The following is a 22086-nucleotide window of genomic DNA, read 5'->3' on the forward strand; positions in this document are numbered from 1 at the left end:
AAATACACAACCTTTTAAGTTAAAGAAAATACAGTGAGGAAATGAAAGCTCTCTGTATTTACATGAGGAGACAATTCCTGAGAAACCAACTTCAGTCATTCACTCACTGTACTTAAGGACAGATGGTGTTGAGGTCTGACTTTACTCTGATGGGGACTGAAGTGACCAGTGTTGCAGTTCCTCTGTCATCAACTCCCTGTGTCAGTCAGTCACTTTGCATTTAAGTGCTTCAAGTAAACATGCACAATACTTCTGTCTTCCTATCTTTCATCTTATACTGAGCAATCTCTGTCTCTAATATCTGTTCCCAACATGAAGCCATAATCATGGCTGGCTCCTCTGGATGCTTCAGAAATACCAGTAAGAACATAGCCAAATATTCAGTACAACTGAACAAATTTCAGTATAACTCAGAAGGAAATACATAGCGGAGTTTATCTCAGCAGTTTTTTGAAACCTGCAAAATCCATGGCATAACCTTCCAATTCAAGGAAAATTCCAGAAAAGTTGTAGATTTAACTAAAAACCCTGATTTTTCTTTCAGGGATATGATTGATAAGATAAACAATAATGAACTGAACTCAGTCTCAGCAGATGGAAATGGGCAGATTTTTTCCTAAATACTCAAAAATATTCCCTTTGAGTCACCCTTGGGAACACAAGAAAACACTGGCCAAACTTGCATAATAGACAAGAATCTTGAAACTTGTCATAGGAGTCAGCAATACTTTGCAAATTCCATTTTCACTCTAAGTGTAGGTGTGCTCCACTGCACAAGAGATGTCACTCCTCTTTTAGTGACTATGTCCTAAGACTGAAAATTTTAATTTTGCCCTGTAAACCTGGTTTTAATGCTGACTCTCCTTGCAACATTTTCATTGGTTCTTTCAGTCATTTTACTTCAATTTCAGTAAAGGACAAACAACATTAACAACTGTGGCTTTACTGTGGTAATACTATATGTGTCTTCTGAGTCTTTGATAACTAATAACAGTGGGTGTGAGGGGAAGGTGGAATACATAGGCCTGTGTGTACATGGGAGAGACCACAGTTCATAAAATACAAGAAAGCCTACTCAGAGTTCAGAAACCTACAGCCTCTCTGCTTTGAAAAGTCAGGTCTTTGCAAGCACTTTCTGAAAGATGAGAGATTTTAGATATTAGAAGATCAGTTAATTATGTAATCGGGATATGTAATATTAGTACACACTTGCAGATTACACCTCTTTGACATAAACCTCAGGTCTGAAGCTGTTCATGAAAAATTAGGTCACTTCACTTTCTTTAGATCCTCATATTTAGTTGATATTTAGAAATGTAGTACATAGGCAGAAGCTGCTTTAAAACTCAAGTAATTGACATATTTGTACACACGTACATACAGGGCAGAATAAAATGAAGCAGGGTAGAATAAAATCAGCTTAATGAAAAAGGTAAGGCCTGATAACTGGTTCAAGTGCATTCAAATTCAACATGTGGTGTAACAGCTTTATTGTGACTTCTCACTTGATTTGTCAAGATCTGATACTTCCAATGAACCAAAACAGATCATAATTAATATCTTATCTTCCACTAGTCAAATCAGTATTAGCCAAGCCCTTCCTAGAATGCACAATTTTCTTGGAGGCCATCCCCTTCAAAGGATATTGAACCAAACAGTTTTAGAAAGAAATCTGGGTAATTTCTCATTAAAACAAAAGGAAGATTCAGTGAAGTACTAACTTGAACACAATTTAAATTGAAGAAAATCATTGTACAAAATTTGAGCAAACCCAAACCCAAAATCAAAACAAAATGTTCTGTATGTTATTCCTCTTGTTTTCCTTCTGGCAGCAAATTTGAAGTGTTACAATAGTTCCATTTTGATGCAAATATGCTTGAAGAATAGTTAGTAATAAGGAATTCATCCAAGTATTTATTTTGTTAAGCCATCCTGTAAATTAAAAAAGGGAAACCATTCACTTCAACTTTCTGTTGCATTTTTTTTAATTAGGAAAACACTAGCTATGAAAGAAACTTCCTTTCTTAAGAAAGAGTAAAAGTGACCTTCACACAGGTAAATGAGAAAATATCTTTTTTCCCTTACAGTTTATGATAAGGAAGCATTTCAAATCATATTCTTTCACCAACTGCCCATTTCAAAGTAAAAATGAATCTCTACATAAATATACTCTAGAGTACTACATTCAGTTACTTAGCAACTTGTAGCACCCAGAGAAAATATTAAGTCAAGGATGTCAGCCTGTTTAGTATTTCCTCCTAATTGTGGATTGTCGCAGTGCGCTGTACTGTGCTGGGCAGCGACAGCAGGGGCGCGACCTTCCCCCCGTGAGCTCTGCTATTCCCAGTTATCGCTTGGTCCAACGCAGAAACGGAGAACAACAACACGGACTTGGGGTAAAACTGGATGGGTTTATTAGGTCCACAACCTGGGACCCCAAGACAAACCCAGGGGGGTCTGCAGAGGTTTTTATAGGGGGAGTGGTATAGGGCAACCAACCAACAAGGGCATGGCAGGGGAGGAATCTAGGGCAGGACTAACATTCTATAAACCTATCAGGGAGAGCAGGGGAGGGGGATAATACAAAGAAACAAATGGGGTATCGAAAACTACAAGATAGACAAGGAACACTCTGGAAAAAGGGGTAGGGATAGGGAGGATTGATAACTTGGGAGGGAAGAAGTTAGGGAAGAGAATAATGGCCACACAGAAATTTAAAGCAAAAACCACACCACAGCAGTGGATATTGTTAAATTTCTCATTTCTTAAACAAGTAAGCTAATATATAAGCTATAAACCTCATTAAAAACAGTGACTGGACAATCTTCTACTTGTCACGATAGTTACAGAGCCCTTCAAATGGCAAAGTAACTAGATATAAGCATTTTTCCACAAAATTTTGAGTTTGCTTCTTAAAAAAAAAAAAAAAAAAAAAAATCAATAAATTATTTTTCTACATTTCATAAAATTTGAAACCCCAACACAGACAGTGCAGAGAAGAGGCTATGTAATGAGGACACACAGCATAACTGAAAGGCATGCATTACTTCCTAAGGTATTTTGTTCAGAATTCTGATCCATTCCACATGATTAAACAAACAGATTTAAAACAAATCATTTATTATTATGGCTTCAGCCTGAGAAAATTCTCTCTCTTCTGTTTAACCAAGTTCTTGATACAGATATAAGATGGATTCTAAGCCTTTTAACAAGATTTTATTCAAGTGATTTCTGAATGTTCACCTAATGCTGCATATGGAACTTTTTTTACATTTTGGAAAAAGAAAAACCTGGTATTTTTCATGTAGAGACTTACAGGTACATGGACTTTTCTAAACATTTCAGCTCCTTTGTGTGCATCCAATAAAGCCACGTCTTGGGGAGTGGAGACAATCACAGCTCCTGGGAAAAGAAAACATGAAATCCCATTAAAATATATATTATTAATTATTCTGTTAAATATTTTAAATATTTAGTACATGCTACTAAATTCACAGTAGTCACACAGTTATATGCTTTTAAGGAAGAAAATTATGCCAGGTTTTTTATTATACAATGATCAAAATAACTGAGATATGATATGAAGTGATAAAAATATTTTAGATACTTTCATCATAACTTTTTCTATGTAGAAACCATTTATACTTTCTAAATTAGAAAAATTATCTGGTATCATACAACCATCCACATGCTGACAGACTGCAGAGATGGTACTCTGGGAATATCTACAACAGCAACAGTCCCATGCCACAATTATATTTGAATGCTTCTAATTTAACAATAAGCCTTGTTCTAAAACCAGGAAGCAGCTGCTTGTAATCAGACTGTTGTTTTCCAGACTTGCTACACCTTCTTGAACCATGTCACACTAGACACAGTGCATTTGTATAAATGATACCACAAAGGAAGAGGCCAACTGCTGCACACTTGCACTAGGTTTGAATAAAGTGTTGCTCACTGTTTAGACATGGCTCCAAGTTATCTGATAATTAGTACTCCTGAGAGTTATTAAGCATACAAAACAGCCAGAGCTCCTTCTCAAAGTTAGATTCTAAAGTAAAGTAAGCCTACAGGTTACTATCCTATACTATTATTACTTCTTGATTAATACAGCATGAAAAACCAATACAGACATCAGAATATTCCACATCACTTCACAAAGAGCATCTTTTTCCAAATACTCAGGGGTTTCAAATGTTATTTCCTCAAAACATGCAACAAAAAACTGTTCACATTTGTCCCTGTTTTATAAAAATGTAATGTACAAGGGAGCATTAGTGGTCAATCGATTAACTTTGGTTTCACATTGATCATCTAGTGTCAAAAGTCTATTACAAAAAGATTTCTGTAAAGTCACTTTATGCAAACCATGTACAAGAAATTTATGTCAAGCTTCACACTAATAAGCAATTACAACAGAATTCCAGATGCTTGGGACAGTTTCCTACTGGGCCTGCAGCTCCCAATCCTCAGCGTACATGGCAAAGGAAGAGGTGGGTAGATTTCCAGAGGCATGCAACCCTGGCATCGCTGGCAGGGACCAGAGCACCAGACGCTCCGGCATTGTGAGAGCACTCCTGGCTCCGTCAGCACTGGGACAGGGAGCCCTGCCCCTACACCATCCTGCTACTGCCGGGTGGGAACCTGCCTGCTGACAGCCAGCCGTTTCCAAACACCGCCTGACAGCGTGTTTGAATGTTTTCAGCCAGCATTCTTAACCTCTAATTTGTGAAAGAAAAATACAATCTGGCACCTCACTCCTGAAAAGCTGCCAATCTCTGCCTTACACAGTATTATCCACAAGTCCAAAAACTGAACAGCACATGTTATGTACCAAGCAAATACAATTTCCCTATTTGCTTAAACTCTGGCATCCAAACAATTTGCTGGTATTCCCAAACCAACCTGTCTCCAATGCCATCAGAAAGAATAATGTGTAAGTTTTTCAATTACACTAAAATCACCTTAGCTCCTCATTTCACCAAACGCAGGGTTACTTTACAAGCAGCACTGAAATGTAAGGTCAATTCCACAAAATGAATGCACCTTTCCCTAAAAGCACAGGCCACAAGTAAATAATTTAGACTCAGTGTCCTTGAGTTTTTTGCATATTTGTAAAACAAAAATCTTTCAATACTTGAAAAATGCTTATTACTGCTTTCTTTCCAAGCAAAATTGGAAGTGCCTTGTGTGAATACACACTTATATTCACAGTCTTCTCCGAAGATGCTGGCTCAGCATGCCCCGGATCTTCACACAGAACCTAATATGCAGTCAACAAGAATGAAGTCCACATTTTCTAGTTCATTATTAATTGTTTTAAGAATCTAGTATTTGGCATGGCATGAAGGACATACTATGCACAACAAATACACTCACTAGAACCACAAGTAGCTATTTTTTACTAACAAATTCTCATCCAAAAGGAAAAATCCGAAAATGCCAAAACGACCCAATGGCACGTTACAGAGTTTGGGCTGCCACAAGCACCAACTGTCTGTACAAAAACCCTCTGGCTCCTGAAATACATGAGTTAAAATTATGCTTGTGGACATTTTCCATGGCTTCTTCCACAGAATGAAAGCCAACATGCTCAAGAAGCTGCTGTTGAGGGTGTAATAGTTGTTTCTCTCCTATTTTCCTTTTTACTCTGAGCTAGTTACAGGCAGTTTATTCACAGCCAGCTTGTACTGACTAACACCAACACCCTATAAAAACAGTATCTTCTCTCTTTCTTTGGTACATCTGCTAGTCCAACAAATCCAACCTGAAGTTCAAGAATTCAAATTATTTGCTGCATTATTTCCTTTACTAGGAACCAAATATGGCAAATGAGACTTTTCACGGTGCTCCCCTCCCTGAATGTTTGCACATGTTTAATTCAGAAAATGATTGAAATTATAAGCAAGAAGGAACACAGCCTACACTTTCCTTGCTACCTTGACTCTACACAGTTAATGGGAATATCAAACAGTAAAGAGTTATTTTGATCAATAAAGTAACAAAATATGATGGAATTCATGCACACAGTATGCCTCTTGAAGCAATACATGCAATGTTTACAAAAGTGTCTGAATGAGATAAACTGAGGCTGACAAATTGAACGAACAAGCTGCAGAAACTGTAAGACTAAATAATATTGCACATTGCAACATACTAAAAATTCTGTTTTTGTAGTTGTGTGCAGAAAAATAATTTCTGTGCCTTAAGCATACTAAGGATATCTAAGTAGAGCACATTTATGTTTAACTGACTTATCTACTTACTCATGCATTCAATTTTTTTAAAAATTTCTATGTATTTCCTTTGACAGAAAGTTGATGCATGTTCACCAAATCACACAGAATCTGTGACTGGGTCAGGCTGGAAGGCACCACAGCAGATCATGCAGTCCAATCTCCCTGCTCAAACAGGGTCCCTTAGAGTATATTACTAAGGATTCTACCCAGATGACTTCTGAGCATTTTCAGAGATGGAGGCTCCACAACCTCTCGGGGCAGCCTGTTCCAGTGTTTAATCACCTGCACATTAAAGAAGTTCCTACTTACATTCAGGTGGAATTTCCTGTACATCAGTTTCTTCCCACTGCCACTCTTCCTACTGCTCAGTACCAGCAAGACGAGCCCAGATCCTTCTTGACACTCTCCCTTCAGATACCTATATACATTGATAAGATCCCCTCTCAGTCTTCTCTAGGCTAAAAAGCCCCTTGTCCCTCATAAGTGACATGCTGCCATACTCTACTCTTTGCCCTTTGCTGGTCTAGCTACAGCAGCTCCATGTACTGAGGGATCCAGAACTGAACTCAGCACTCCAAAGGAGATTCTATTAGTAAAAACTATGTTAACTGTATTTTTAATCCTTAGGACACATTATATATAGAGACAGAACTAACAATATCCTGTAACACTGATGTTTGTCTTTCTGTTTCAACCCCAGGTCCTTAATCCTCAGTAAAAGAAAGATGTGCCTACACAGCACATTGGTACCCTTCTGGTGGACTGGTGCTAAGCAAATTACAAGCACTCAAACAGCCTATAATTTCTGGGTATAGAAAATATCACCTATATTTACTGCATCATTAAGGCTTACATTAGATGCTTGGAGTTACAAAGCACAAGGTGAAATCTCACCAAACCTTAGCTATAGTCAATTTGTACCCAAGCAAAAAACACGGAGCTCTAAAAAGCAGCTCATCAGCAGCAGTGTAGAAGGTCTACCTCAGGATGAAAAGGATGCCCCTAATATATTCTTTTTCCCCTCCAGTGTCTTCACAGATAGATTTCAGAATTAGGCAACGCGTCTCTCATCCAAGATTAAGGATCCCACCACACACTATTAGACCATGTCTTACATCAGCCTCCTAGTAAACAGTGCTAAGAGGCTTGAGCAAACAGTGCTCAAAAGTTGTGAAGTATAACTGACCAGGGAGACTGAGAGTTCTGGAGGATAAAGACACAGAATAATTGTATCTGCTGACTGACAGCCACCGAACACTCTTGGCAAGGAACCACATTCAGGCCTCAGTAAAGCTGTAGATGACCTGATCTGACCACACCACTCATGCACGTCTTGTAGTTTTTGCTACCTTTTCCACTGCATTAAACTCAGACTTTTAGATGACACCTTCCAGTCATAAATAGTCTGGTTAACCTCACTCTTCTCTACCATGGATCTCTTCAGAGCCCCTCTGACCTTCTGTTAAATGTGTCCCTTCATAGATAAAATTTGCCTGAAATTAGAGATACATCTTTGCACTTGAAGATTTAGAAAAAAATCTTGCAAGACCAAAGACTTCTGTCTTTGCTGTATTTTCAATTGGCAACGATTAGAGATAAACTATCATTAGAAAATTGTTCATCTTCTAGGATAAACCTTATAAAGAAGTTCCTTTAGCTTTTGTGTGTGGCATCTCATTGCAAACAGCAACTTCAAGGAGCCACAAGTGTGATTCTGCATGACGGGATCCTCACTTGAACCTCATAATACAGGTCAGAACTGTCTCAAAGACTGGATCCTGGCTGCATCACATTTCAGCCTGCTTGCTACCTTCTTCTTGGAGGAGTCACTGAACAACTGCTTGGACAGGGGATGTTTCCAACAGCCACACATCCTCTTCTGCCCAAGAACTAAGCAGGTCATAAAAGATCAGGACACTACCAACTTGCCCACATGACAAGAGAACAGAAATTTTACAGCAATATTCTTCCTTCTGCTCAGTGGAACTGTCAGCTGGATAAAGCTGTCACCCTAAAGCTAAACTGCCCTCATCTACACTGATCAGTAAGTATGATATCATCCATTATACACCAGATCACATGGGGAAAGATGTGGAAGGACAACTCTCACTGTGGTAAAATGTTTGGTTTTGGTCATGGCAAACTGAACATGTGTCACACTAATGCAATTTACAAAGTATTTATTTAGTGAAGCGAAAACACTGAAAATATTCATAATAACATCTGTGAACAAGCAGTATCTGCAAAGTATAGGCCTAAAACAAAAAGCTAATTCCTCACAGACACTGCCACTTTGCATTCTTTCTTGGCTATCTGAATTAGCATTTTTCTGCTCAACTCCATTCCACCTCCTGCTTTCAAGGGCATTTGCCAACCATGTCTAGATTATTATGAGAATTGTCCTAAGCAAGAGCGAAGTCCAAATAGTCTCTCTGACAAATGAATATGACTTTTTCTTTAAATGAGAGGTCCTAATCCAAAGAGGAGAACGGGATAAAAGAGTGATTATACTGGAGAAAAAAGAAAACAGTGAGATTACATCAAAATCAGCTCCCCAAACCATTTTGTTGTTTACTTTTTTCCCCCTGGAGGTGGGGATGGTAAGGAACAGATGTGAACATTTACCTTTTTTCAGAAGAAATAGCTTAAGGGGAAAATGCAATAGCATTATTCATATGAATTTCTCTCACTTTTAGCAATTGTCAGCTGAACACTAGGCTAGTTTGCTCTTCCTATTCAGAATAATTGGTCTAAAAACTAACAAGGCTATTGCAGTTGAGCTAGTACTCAGCATACACTTATCCACTGTTGCCAGACGTCAGAAAGACCAGTTTGCAAAGCCTCCGTTCTTCACATTTTTTTCCGGAATACCTGGAAACTATTTTTCCAGAAACAATAAAATTTAAAGAACTTGCACTGAATACTCTATCAATTCATCTTCAACAGGAAATGTGTGTTAAACTCCATAAGCCAAGAATGAAATTTGAATTTATACTGAAAGAGTGTGAGGTATTAATGTGTAAACTCATACTGTATTTTGGTCTCTAAATTAAGCTCACAGAGTCTACTGAATCTGACAGTTCATAATGAAGCACCAGAGTGTCCTAACCTCAGATAATCCTGACAATAATTTGCATTTATCAATTACATTTATTTTGACAACAGAAGCAGAGTATTTCAACGTGCAAATTATATTTGGATAAATACAAAGAACGGTTTTAAAATACCCACTTGTGCGACTCAGGGTTTTTTTCTGTTTTTCAATCTATCCTAAACCCACTTGCCCTTCCTTTCCTGCAGTTATCTAAACATCAAAATACAGTATGAAGAGTAAATCCACATCAAAATCTGAGATTAAGAATATTTGCCATTCAGAATTAGATCAAGTAAAATTTACTATTACCCAAATGGCTCCCATAAACAGCTTCAAATACTGCAGAAACTAGTTACATACCTTCACCACAGATGAAGAAAGCAAGCTCAGAAACAGAGAAAAACATTGTATATTACCATTAAAGCAACAGGAAAGATCCGATGACTTGCATCTGTGGTGTGCACCAAAGTAAGAGATGTGCAACAAGGGGTAAACACTTACACAAAGAGCAATGACAGAATACAGATACACATCCTAAACTGTATGCTACACACAATTTGTATGGTAGCACTGGGCTTTTTTTGATCATTTCTCTTCAGAAAAGACAAGAGAACAGCACCATACCTACTCAGCTTTCAATTTCAGATAACTTGAAAAGTCAGCCTTATACAAGTCACAATTCTTTTCCATGCTAAATCATGCACAGTTTTATAAAACATCAACAGTATTTTTTAAAGCTGATTTTAAATTCTCCTTTTTTTTTTTAATGTTCATTTCTGAAGAGGCAGTCTACTCATCACCTGGAACTCCCTGTTCTTGTATGTTATTATATACTGAGCCAAGATCTGGTTCTGTTCAGTCCCACACACTGCTATAAAATAGTTGTGCACAAGGCTACACCCTGGTCTATGTGACACTGCCACAAATATGAGTAAATAATTTGGTTCGCAAGTTTGGTGTGTCATATGACAATGAATTTAAAAATGCCAAATGTCTTCAAGTTGGTGGCATCCCTTTACTTTCTCCTAGTCAATGTACATTGAATAGAAATAAGATTTTTAATGTTTAACCAGTAGAAACAAAAATATGGGTTTTTTGCTTTTATTCAAAATAATTTATCAAGTAACTGCTGCCAAAATAAATCCTATTAATTACAATTCTTTAAAAATGCATATTTGAACTAACAAAAATTCCTTTAATAAATATTTTAGCCCTACCTGAAAAGGGCATTCAGGAGATAATTAAGACATACATATTGCTGAAAGATGCAAATATTCAGAAAACTTACCCTATTTCTAGGATAAGGCAATTAAAAAATGGCACAAACTCTATGTTATGTTGATTTTAAATCTGAGAGGTGACAAAAGTAATTTCCTGTATGATTAGCAATGGCAATGCTTTTGCTTTTATAGAACTTGAGAAATAAAATAGTATTTACATTACTTTCACTTTGCTGATCTTGACTAATTGTCTTTCTGATTCCTATTACCAACCTTTCCAGAGCTTATTATTACAAAGATTATAATATGTGCTTTGTACGGGAAAAAAAGTTGAAGGTGGGAAAATTAAGAGCACTGAAATAAAACCTGAAGCCTTTTACCTTTCCGACTCCTTTACAAACACAGTCAGTTGAATACTCATTACTGTAATCATTAAAAGATTGCTCAGTAAGATGTGAAATTTTTTGTTAGTCTCAGTCAGCTTCCCACTGGGTGGATGTACACTTCTAATGGTTTTCACTGCTATGGCACCTCAATATCTGAAGAAAAGGGTGATATGACAAACCTTTAGCAAATGGAACAATTCCAGTATTGACCTGGAGCTGGTTCTGCCAGCTGAGACAGGATCGGTCTTTAGAGCTGTCAAGCTGTCACACTTCACTAACACCTAAACATTAATATGGAGAGGGCAGCAGACAGCCTAATTTAATGGTCAGCCCCTACAACGCAGCTTCTCCACAAGGCAGAAATGCTTGTGCAGGGCTCTGAGACTGCCTCTTGAACAGAGATGCTCTTGCTGCTTCCCACGCAGCCCTCCCACTCCAAAGGGAGAGAATAATAAACTGCTCTCCCAGTCTTTGCGGAAGCTAATTATCCATCTCCAATAATATTTATTAAATGTATGGCTCCTTCAGCTAAATGATCAAACAAATCCACAGAGTTAGATTTCTCAATTTAGCAACTAGATAATGCAAAGGAATCACAAGCCTTATCTTTCATAATATCATTAGTTCACACTATATCTTGATAGCAAACATCCTCACGTCAGCTGAAACCCTCTGTTTTTAAAATGTCTAAAAAGATGGAAAATGTGTAAGGATGTTTCTAACTTTTCCAAGCATGCATACTCAATACATGCTAAAGAAGCCATTTCTGGAAGTTATGTTCATGCAAAAGATGGAGCAAAAGAATAAAGTAGAAGGAAGTAGAATTCAATGCAAATCAAATAACAATGGACATGAACAAAGCCATTTTATCCAGACTGACCCTGGATTTCTATTTAGAAAGCAAACTTGCATCTGAAGAAAGCAGCAGTGTTCATGCAGAAATATGTATGACATTTTCAAGGTATCATAACATTCCTCATCTATGAGTTTGTTGAAGAATGACTGCAACATGAGCAAAGTTACAGATGATTAAAGAATAATACACTAAATGTGTTTCCTTGTAAGGCGACTATGACTAATAAAACCAAAAGTCACGGTAGTTTCCTCTTCCACTTTCTCTTAAAGGAAAAGTACCCCCACAAAACTGCTGCTTCAGCCAAGGTTGTCTGAGGCTGAATCTCTTTAATGACTACTGGAATTGTAAGACATATCTTGTGTTGTTCTTACACCTGTTAAGTATTCCCCTAGCCTCCTTTTGACTCAAGAAAGCTAAAAGACCTGTGATGCAGGAAAATAAGTTTTGTAAAATTAAAACCCAGTATCATTTCACATATCCTAGCAGTGTCTCTCTTACACTCAGATGTTGTAAAGCTACAGTTTCCCATGCCCCATCTGGGCAAACCCGCCACAAAGAAAACATCTCTTCCAGTGCTCCTTCTCCCACTCACAGAAAATTCTCAAAGTGGCTGGCAATAATACGCATGCAGGTTTTGTAAATTTATTTAGAGGCAAAATAAAAATATTCTACACCAAGGAAGCCACAGATTAATAATGAAAGAGTCGTAATGCAAATACTGTATCTCACATATGCATGAATGTGAATCAAAGAACAACTTTCATGCAAATTAGATAATGCGCTTTAAATTTACTAAACTAAGATACATATGTTGTCTCTGAGGAAAAACAGAGAAATTATTCCATTAATACCATGACTGTTCAAGGCTTCTTCAAAGGATAAAGAAAGAACAAGAAAACCAGAAAGGGAATAGAGTTGCACAACACCAAATACTTTCTATAACAAAGTAAAAGACAGAGTGCTTAGAAAATACAAATTGCAAAAATCAACAGAATTCTGTACACTGCTCCAAAGATATGATGATCAAGACCTGTAACATTGTCTTCCACACCCTTGAAAGGAACCAAATTGAAGAAACTAAAACCATGCTAAACAAGGCGACGGATTCTTTGAGAGAAGAGACAGAAAGCAAGTAATGAGCAAAACAAGAAGGAAGAAGAAAGAAGAATAAAGAAGTTCAAGCAGTAACACACAAAAATACATCCTTACAGTGCAGATGAAAAATAGCCACAATAAACAAGAAAGAAAACTCTTCCTAAATCACAAATTCCCCAGTCAGAACACAGGGAATTACATCTCTTATCACTCTGTCTGCTGTGTTTGTTTTCATCAAAAGAAGAATGCATTACTTTTTTTAAACTGCAAGAGTCAACTTCAGCACGGTCAACAAAACCAAATAATAGGAAATACAAATGTAAAGTGATGCTATCACTCCTAATTTTTTGAAGCCAGGATTAATGAAAAAATAAGCTGAACTGAACAACTATAGGAACAAAGTGAAGTAATTTCAGAATTCAAATAAAAAGGAGACATCAGCAAAATTTAGAAGACATACAGGATTAAAGTAATTTCCGTCAACTCTGTCCCAGAGGACCTCATGCACTACCATAACCACTCACATTCCTGAAAGCAGTGCAGAGTTCTGTGGGGAAAAGGCACAACAATCCCTTGAAAAATCAAGAGTCTAATGACCATTTCTATGTTAAATCAGGACATTTAGGTACACTGTAATAAAGAGAAATTATCAATAGCCATCGTACTTTAAAAAGCCCCTAATAAAGCCACAACTCTTTAGCTGCATAATTTTACTGCCCTTATGTACATTATTCAATGAAATTCTACCTTTACAGAAACTTCTGTGCCACAGTCACGTTTCATTTCATTGTTTAAAATCCTGGGAGTTAAAGGCCTTCCCATTGTGCTACTGACACGAGCAACCTACTAGTACTGTACCTAAGAAAACAGGTATGAATCACTCTTATTTAATTCTCTTTACTATGTAGTAGGTACAGAGAAGGAAAATTTCTACCACAAAGCTTAGCAGGTTTTGGGAAGACTGTCTTTCCTTCAAGAGTTACAGCTGACTTCTCCATCTTTTCAAAACTTAGCTTAAAAGAAAGTAACACAACTGCAATGTCAACATGTTAAAAATCATTGATAATGTTTCCAACGCCACACAACTGATAAAACAATTCCTCAGCATGCTGGAAAGGAAAAGACAAGTAATTTTTTGACTGGTGTTTTAAAATAAGATTTTTCTAAAGCTACTGAACTTAATTAACTACAAATCTCTGAAACAGTCAAACAATATACATACCTGCAATTGGAATATTCTGTGATACTGACAGCTGTACATCTCCAGTCCCAGGTGGCATGTCAATCACTAAATAGTCCAGTTGACCCCAGTCAACCTAGAAGACAACAATATGAACATATCTGGAGATTTATGTGTTTTTATTCAGGGCACTTTGTGTTTTTGTTCAGTCCTTGAATCCTGTAATGTAAACAAGTGAACCAAAGACCTCTAGAAGAATAATAATGAGATGCCCTCTTAGTCACACTTTCAGCACAGGATCAAGACATTATTTTCCTGAAACACAATCTTTGCTGATCACTCAAAACTACAAGTGCAACTTTATCATTAACTTCATTGGCATAATTATTATTTAATTATTCCCCCCCAAAAAATTAGCAGTAACTTGTTTACTTTAAGTTGCTTAATCATGGATTAGAAGCAAATGTCAGGTAAAACTCAGGCTAAAAACAAGGGTTGCACTTAGGAGTTATTTCCATTAATTTAAGACTACTTTCCTTCCTTCTTATTGCTTATTGAAATTACATAGCTTATTTACTACATACATATTTCACCTTTTTTTTCTTGTTTTGTTGTTATGAAGTTAGAGCTATCGGTACTGAATTTTTTCCTAGGATAAAGAGGTGTTGGGAAAAAAGAAAAATAAAGAAACGGAACACCCCAAATTCATTAAATTAAAATCACCAGCTGAAATTATACAGAGTGACAACAGTCTTAACATTCCAAAATTAAAAAAGTTTAATTGTTGCTAGATATCAAATGAGAGCACCCATTAAAGATACTAGACTCCATTATGAGAATGCCGTGATTACTTACATTTTTTTTGCTAGGACAGGTTTTCCAAGAGAGCCAAAAAACTCAAAACTCTCCCTAGAGCATGGTGCGGCGAGATAAACGTTCTCTTACTGAGAACAGAAATGATCCTAGGCCTACTCTATATAATGAAGCATATAGTGTATATATATAGTATATATAATGGAGTTCTCTATCTAAACATTTCCCAACAGATATAATGGAATTATATGCTATGTTTCTGATTCAAAAAACATATACAAGATACAACTATATGAGCTGCTTTAAAACAGGAAAATGCCAAACTAGAGCGTTGTATTTTATACATTTCCTCAAGTGTCATTTTAACAGCAAAAAATAATCAACACTTAGCCAGTTATCGCATGGAATACTCATTCATTTTCATTCAGTTCTTGTATGGATGATGATCTTCTAGGAAAGCACATCCTACGTGAAATCCAGATCACTAACCCACTAAGCACTACAGTAAGAAAAGGAATTTTTCAAGGCAAACTAAGGAAAAAGTAATACTTCAGAGCACTTATGAGTGAACGGGGATGGAAAAGGTTAGCTGAAAATTCTAACTTTAGGTGTCTAAATGAGGGACTCTCAGGCACACCTCCCTTTTCTCGTTTTCTATACAAAGGCTGCAGGAACACTAAACCATGTCTAAGACAGTCTAGCTAAACAGGAAATGCCACTTCTGTTAACCACATTTGGTATTGATCTATGTCATTTATAATATCCACATTTTGTCAAAAAATCTACATACATCTAGTAGACTTCTAAAATCAATTACCATTCATAATCATATTGAGACTACATGACCCCAAAGAAAAACTACATATATATGCGAAAATATACATACTGAAACAATCATGGGTAGAGAAGCTTTTTTATCTGAAAAAAACCTCTGGCTTTTTTGGTTAAGTTAAGAAAACTTTGGTTTTCTTAACTAGTCTTGTTTACTTATTCACCAGATAAATGCCAGTGCCGATAAATGCCTCCTTGTCCAGTAAAAACTACCTTGCTCACATGAAGGCATGAACTTCTAATTTTATGCTTCTTAATTAAAAATCAACCATTATAAAGGTGAAAAAATTAAATTTATATAGATGTAGTAGTTTACAACATGAATAAAGCCATATTCCTTGAAGATTTGCAACTAAACGCACAGACCTTCTGAAAGTAACATGCATAAATCTCAATATGCAAAATCCAGATCTCTCATAATAATCAGAACCATTTTGAAATGCTAGGTAGGTATAGGCAGTTTTAGTTTTTAAAAAGGATTAATGGATTAATTCAAAATACCTCCCCCCTCCCACATCTTCATGAAGCCTGATTCTGGCATCTTTTGTTCAGTCCATATATATATACAACATATAATACAATTTCAGTATCATATTCTTCTTCCTTAAATGCTTCTACAAAATACAATCAATAAATCGTTTCTTTGCTTTCTACCTTGCAGCAAGATGCAGTCTGGAAACACATCTATGAATGGCATAGCACTACTATCATTCTAACACAGTTTCTAATCACTTTGCCAAAAGCACTTGGTTCTTGGATATATTCTTGGAAAAAAAACTTGGATATTTAGTAGTTTTCAGCCATTTTCTCCAGGAGCTCACATTCAAGTCCTTTTAGGTACAGCACTGCCTTATGGAGTAGTACAAAACAATCTAAATCCCACCCTTACCAGTGGTAACTAGAATGAAAAATATTTTCTCCTCAAACTAAAAGCTGTCTGGTTTTGCATATACTTGCAGGCTCTAACTTATTTAAGCTAGCTCCTCCTGTGAAAAAAGTGACTTTCTGGGCTTGACCTAGAGCTTTTCTTTTCAGCCTTACCAAATGTTTTACTCCTCCTCCAACCTCTTCAAGCACTAGTCTCCTTCATCAGGTTCCATGTGATCATCCAATGTAGCAAGCATTACAGTTGTGCAATACTACTGGAGGTGACAGCAAATGCCAGCAGCTCAAAGCCTTTCCTAGAGATTCAGATTTGTGGGGATACACAAAGTTTTGCTCAAGAACTTACTTTCAAAATTTACCCCATATTGTAGTAGGGGAGGAAGGGTACAGAAGTCAAAGGGCACCAGAGCTTTCTCCCTCAAACTTCCTTAGTAAGTGATCCCGTAACATCCAACATGCACTTTCTGGATTGTCCTACAAATGATTTTTTAATGAAGTTATAAACCTTTGAAAACTGAAGTTAATAAAAGAGTCTTAAGCACATGGTGAATCTCATGGTAAATCTCATTGCTAGGCAACAGGAAAAATACTCTGTTAACACATAGTGTAATTAAATTATAATGCTTCATTTAATTTATGGCAGTGTAAACATCTTATTTCAGATATTTTCTTCAAATTCATGGATTGAAATAGAAATGAGCTGCCTATCAAATTAAGTGTACTCTGTCTTCATACTTACAAATTTGAGCACAGAAAAATGGAGAAGCTACACCATTCCAGCAGGAGTGGAGAGGAATCCTGCCACTGTGTAGAGTAGGAGGAAGACAGGATTTTGCCCCATGAATTCCAAAAAATCCACAGTAAACATGCCAAGGTTCCTAAGTACTGAATATATAAGAACTACCCTCCATAAACCTCTCTGAGCCATGCCACTGCTGGTGGTGCTGAACTGGTGAAAGTCAGGTGGCAAACTAGATTGGAAAACCACTCCCAATCAAAACTACTAACCTTGTTTTTTATTTTGAATGCAGTCAAGTAATTATCCTCAAAATTTCATTTTCCTCTTCTTCATTTGTAATTCAGGGCAAGAAGGGAAAGCTGCACCAAAATGATATAGCCAAAATTTCTGCAAAGAACTGAGCTGGTCTATTTGCCTAGTAGTGAGCAGTAGTGTCTAGACATACAGACTAGCTCAGACTTGTGCTGGGGAATGCTGCATGAAACCCCATTTTTCATTGTGGACTTCCCCTTATTTGCTTTTATTCTGCAAGGATTGGATGTCATTCAGTCGTTCCTCCATTACCCTCCCACAGGAATACAGCACTATGAAAATCCTTTATTAAACACATTATTGAATTTGAATTGAAATTTGGACAGTTTATTATAGAAGTGTACACTTTATTTAATGGAAGAAGAAATTCCAGGTTTGTTTCTAAACTGCAGCATAGTAGAAAGAAAGAGGGGAAAGACATTTTAAATTAAATTTAGAACTGGAACATAAAATCAGAAGTGTCTTTTTGAAATCTACTTTTGCTATTAATTCAACATTATTAAAATGGACCACATAATCAGGCTGTGATATAAAACACTAATTTGAATGCAAATCCTGTTTATATGCAACAATTTACCAAATCGGGACCACTGTCCTCATGTTCTCAATGACTTCCAAGAAGCGTGTATGCATGCAAATGTGGTTTCACACAGGAAAATGAGCACAGATTAACAGCACATTACAGTAAACGAGTTCCCTTTGCAAGCAATAGGCAGACAGGGCTACAAAAGCCTGCCTTGTAGCATCTGAAATCTGTCAGCACCTTTGCATGTACAGAGGTGTTAATGTCTTTGCCCCTCTAATGTATACAGTGTGTAAAACATTTCAAAGCATAGAAATGTAATTGCGTTTTCCTTAAGCACAGCATTCATCTTTTTTTTAAAAGGTTTAACTTGACATTTATTGTTAAGCAAAGTAATTAAGTGCCATGTGCTTCTGTGTATTTTCCCTCGCTCAGAAACCCCACGAATGCTTCTATGTAAATTACTTTAATCAATCATTCTGTTTATGTGACAATCCATAATCAAAATACCAGATATGCATTTTGAGTAGGGGTTCTAAATAGCAAGTTAAACCCAAGGTAGAACACAGAGATATAGATGACATTTCTGCTGAGGAATGAAGCCTGAGAACTCTCTGTGCATCAGGCAGAAATTATAAAGTATTAGAACAGAAGAGGGATTGCCACTTATGACTTTGAAGTAATCCTCATGTTTGGTTGTTTGGTAAATAACAGAAGATACTATTTATTTCTTCTTCTTAAGAGGGATACATGCAGAGTTACAATCAAGCATTATGCAGGTGCAGACTTGGCAGCAGCCAGCCAAACTGAACACCCGTCTCAGAAAAACAGCAAGAGCTACACTGCAGACAGCTTAACTTCTATTCCTGCCAGATCCATCCTCCTCTCCAACTACTTTGTCTGTATGTTAATGATTTAATACAGGCAAACAGCTGAACAAAGTAAAGGTAAGAAATCGTGTTCCTAAATGAAGATTTATATACCTATTCACATGTACTTACGAGTTAAAATAAAACAATCCCTTGAAAATAATATGGTAAAATGATAATACGGTAAAATAATTCCTTGATAAATTACTTACCAACTGCTGCTTAGACACACACACAAACATTAGGAACAAGTAAATAGCTTCACAGTGTAAGCAAACAGATAATTTAGGAACAGCATAATGAAACATGGCATTTTAATCTAATTTTTAATGTACTTTCAGAAGTATTTGATAAAGAAAGGAGACATTCCCCAGACATAATCCAGAAGATTTTTAGTCCCTACAGAAACTTTCTCTTTGGTAGTATCATAATAGGATATGCCATAGTGCTTAACACAACTCGACACTTTCTGAACAAACACAACTGCCCCTTTGACTTGTCCTCTGATGCTCAACCAATCTCAAAGCCTTGCAATGTAACACCAGGAAAAACAGATGCACTGCAACAGTTCAAATTCCCTCTAAGGTATTTATGAGCAGTCTGCTGTGCCAAGTTCAGAGAGAAACTGAGGTGAACCATAAGAACAGTTTGCTACAATGACATCCACAAGGAGAAGGAAATTCTCCTACTCTTTCTCTATATAGGTTAAGAGTAACTTTTAGAATTAAGTCGCTAGGAAGAATGCCAGAGTGCTACTCAATTCAACAAGTGAAATAGAAACTGGCCTCCTCCTCTTCCTCCCTGTTGGCTTTTAATAATATAAAGAACTTAAGACAAACACAGTAACCTGAAGCTTTCTGTCACCTTCATTTGTATAACCAACAAAACTAAATACCTGCAGAAAGCAACAATAAAGAGGTTATTCTGTGTGGTGTTCCAGGAGACAAGAAGACACTCAACACCAAGCTTCTTCAGGAAGCCCAGTCAACATCATATCAGCTTGAAGGGAAGATGGAACCCAGCTGTGAGCAGCCTGGAAAGCCCACAAGAGCCTGGGATGATAATCTCTGGGGAGTGACTGACAAGGAATAATTCAAAGATGAAGACTGTCTCATCACTACCACATATAAAAGGCTCTTCCTCAAGGTTCAAGCTGTTACTACAAAGAGCTTTTGTGAGCTGTGAGTCCAATTTCCCAGAGTCTGTTCTCTGAAGATGACAGCTTGGAAAGCAAACTTCTATTATGCAGTCTTGAGATTGATCATTGGTCTGCTGCTCTCTCTACCCTTGAAGCACAGTCTGCAATACATAATTTGCAGAAACCTTTCTTCAGAAATACACCATGGGGTTATTTTCCCAGGTTGTACAATACAAAACTGCCTGTAGTTCAGCTGCTGAATAATGACAACAGGAAAAGAAATACGGAATAAGCAGTGTCTATTCCTTTGTCTTTTTGCAATGAAACTAAGGACAAAAGTTAGGTAAAGGTAAACCAATCAGAAGAAACTGGGCTAGTATCTTCTAATTAAACTAATCACCAGGTTGATATGTTAAAAACATATAAAACCAGCTATGTTAAAAACATCATCTAAACCACAAATTCTCTTTGAGTTCTCTTTTCTAATACACAAAGGCAAAATAATTGTTTAGCTATCAAACCCAAAGCCAAATAACACATTTTTAAGGCAGTATTATCAAGACCCAACTTAAGCCCATAAAATTTATATAAGCTGTCTGAATCAGATTTTCCCTAAAACAACAACAGAAGGAAATATTATAAGTATTGGCAACAAATATCAAAAGGGAGAAGCTTAATAAGCTCACTCCCCATATGTATCTATGTCTGTACTTCAGTAATGATGTTAAAAGCTGATATATAATTTAAGACTGAATACTTAAACCATGCCAATGGAAAGCCATGTTCCTAAATTGCTTCATAGGTTATTTAACTTCCTTAAGTTGCTTGAGAAGTAAATAGAATTTTCTTCTTAAGTTTCGCTTGATTTTCTGGCATAAGAAAAAAAACATTATAAACTGCTTACTGAGATACCAACAGACTACTGTAGGTATCATTTAATGACCATCACTGAAACATTGATTTTAAATCAGCACTTAAACTAAAAATCATTAGATTAAAAATGTCAGAAAATTCTGTTTTTCAACCACAATGTACAATGCTTTTCTTGTACAGAAAAGGGAACTTCTACAGAGGCCAGTCTAAGGCCTTCTGAAAAAGGATTACTGAAGAAAGTAACACGATAGGTGTTATTCAAGTAACTTAAAAATGCTGCCAAAGAAAACCCTCCAGTATTACCATAAATAGTGCAACATAAAAACTAAAATAGAATCAATTAGATGTAGACCACTGAACAGAGGCCAAAAGACAGTAAATCTCAATACAGAACTTAATTTTCTGCCTGGTGAGAAGTTATCAGGTTTTAAAGTAACTAGTCTTGAGTTGAAACATGAATTTTAAATCATAAAATGCTCATTTTCTTTTTTTTTTAAACAACCTGTTTTTCACAAATATGGATTAAAATTTGTCCTCCAAAATTTCTGTACTTAAATTCACAAGTATATCTTCAGCAGTCACTGAATTCAAAAAAGTTACCCCTTGCAAATGAAGCCAGTGTTGGAGAGTCTGCTTGAATTACCTCAAAGCACAAAAATCAATACTTCCAACAAGAAGTAACAACAAGGCTGCACAAAATACAGAACCTTTCAACTCCACAGGAAGACTGAAGAAGATGAAAGAGTGTGAGAAATGAATCTAAGCAAGGGTATGTATGAGGGCGAACAGAGAAGATTCATGACCATGGGACTGTGACTCTGAAGTTGGTGTATGTTCTCCATCAAAAAAATTGCCTTTAGGTCAGAAAGGTGCAAGACAAATTGCATATACATTGTCCCTACAAATAGCAGAACACAGAGTATTAATGACACAGACAAAATGTAAAAACAAAAACAAATAAATTTTAAAACTATACACATTTTGCAGTCACACACATAATACAGCCACAATTTAAAGATGTGCTGAATGTCAT

At 36.6% G+C, this 22086-nt stretch overlaps 1 protein-coding gene across 8 annotated transcripts in view; it reads right to left on the bottom strand.

The window, feature by feature from the left end:
- The window catches only part of NUBPL (NUBP iron-sulfur cluster assembly factor, mitochondrial), an 81401-nt gene that overhangs the window by 16704 nt on the left and 42611 nt on the right, over nt 1-22086 (bottom strand). For all 8 annotated transcript variants that reach the window (XM_068192963.1, XM_068192965.1, XM_068192964.1 and 5 more), the window contains 2 exons: nt 14113-14206; nt 3317-3402 (listed from right to left, as the gene is read on the bottom strand). In XM_068192963.1, the coding sequence (XP_068049064.1) occupies nt 3317-3402; nt 14113-14206 (180 nt within the window). The remainder of the gene's footprint in view (nt 1-3316; nt 3403-14112; nt 14207-22086) is intronic.

The sequence above is a fragment of the Anomalospiza imberbis genome, chromosome 6 (assembly GCF_031753505.1).
Source record: "Anomalospiza imberbis isolate Cuckoo-Finch-1a 21T00152 chromosome 6, ASM3175350v1, whole genome shotgun sequence".
Lineage (NCBI taxonomy): Eukaryota > Metazoa > Chordata > Aves > Passeriformes > Viduidae > Anomalospiza > Anomalospiza imberbis.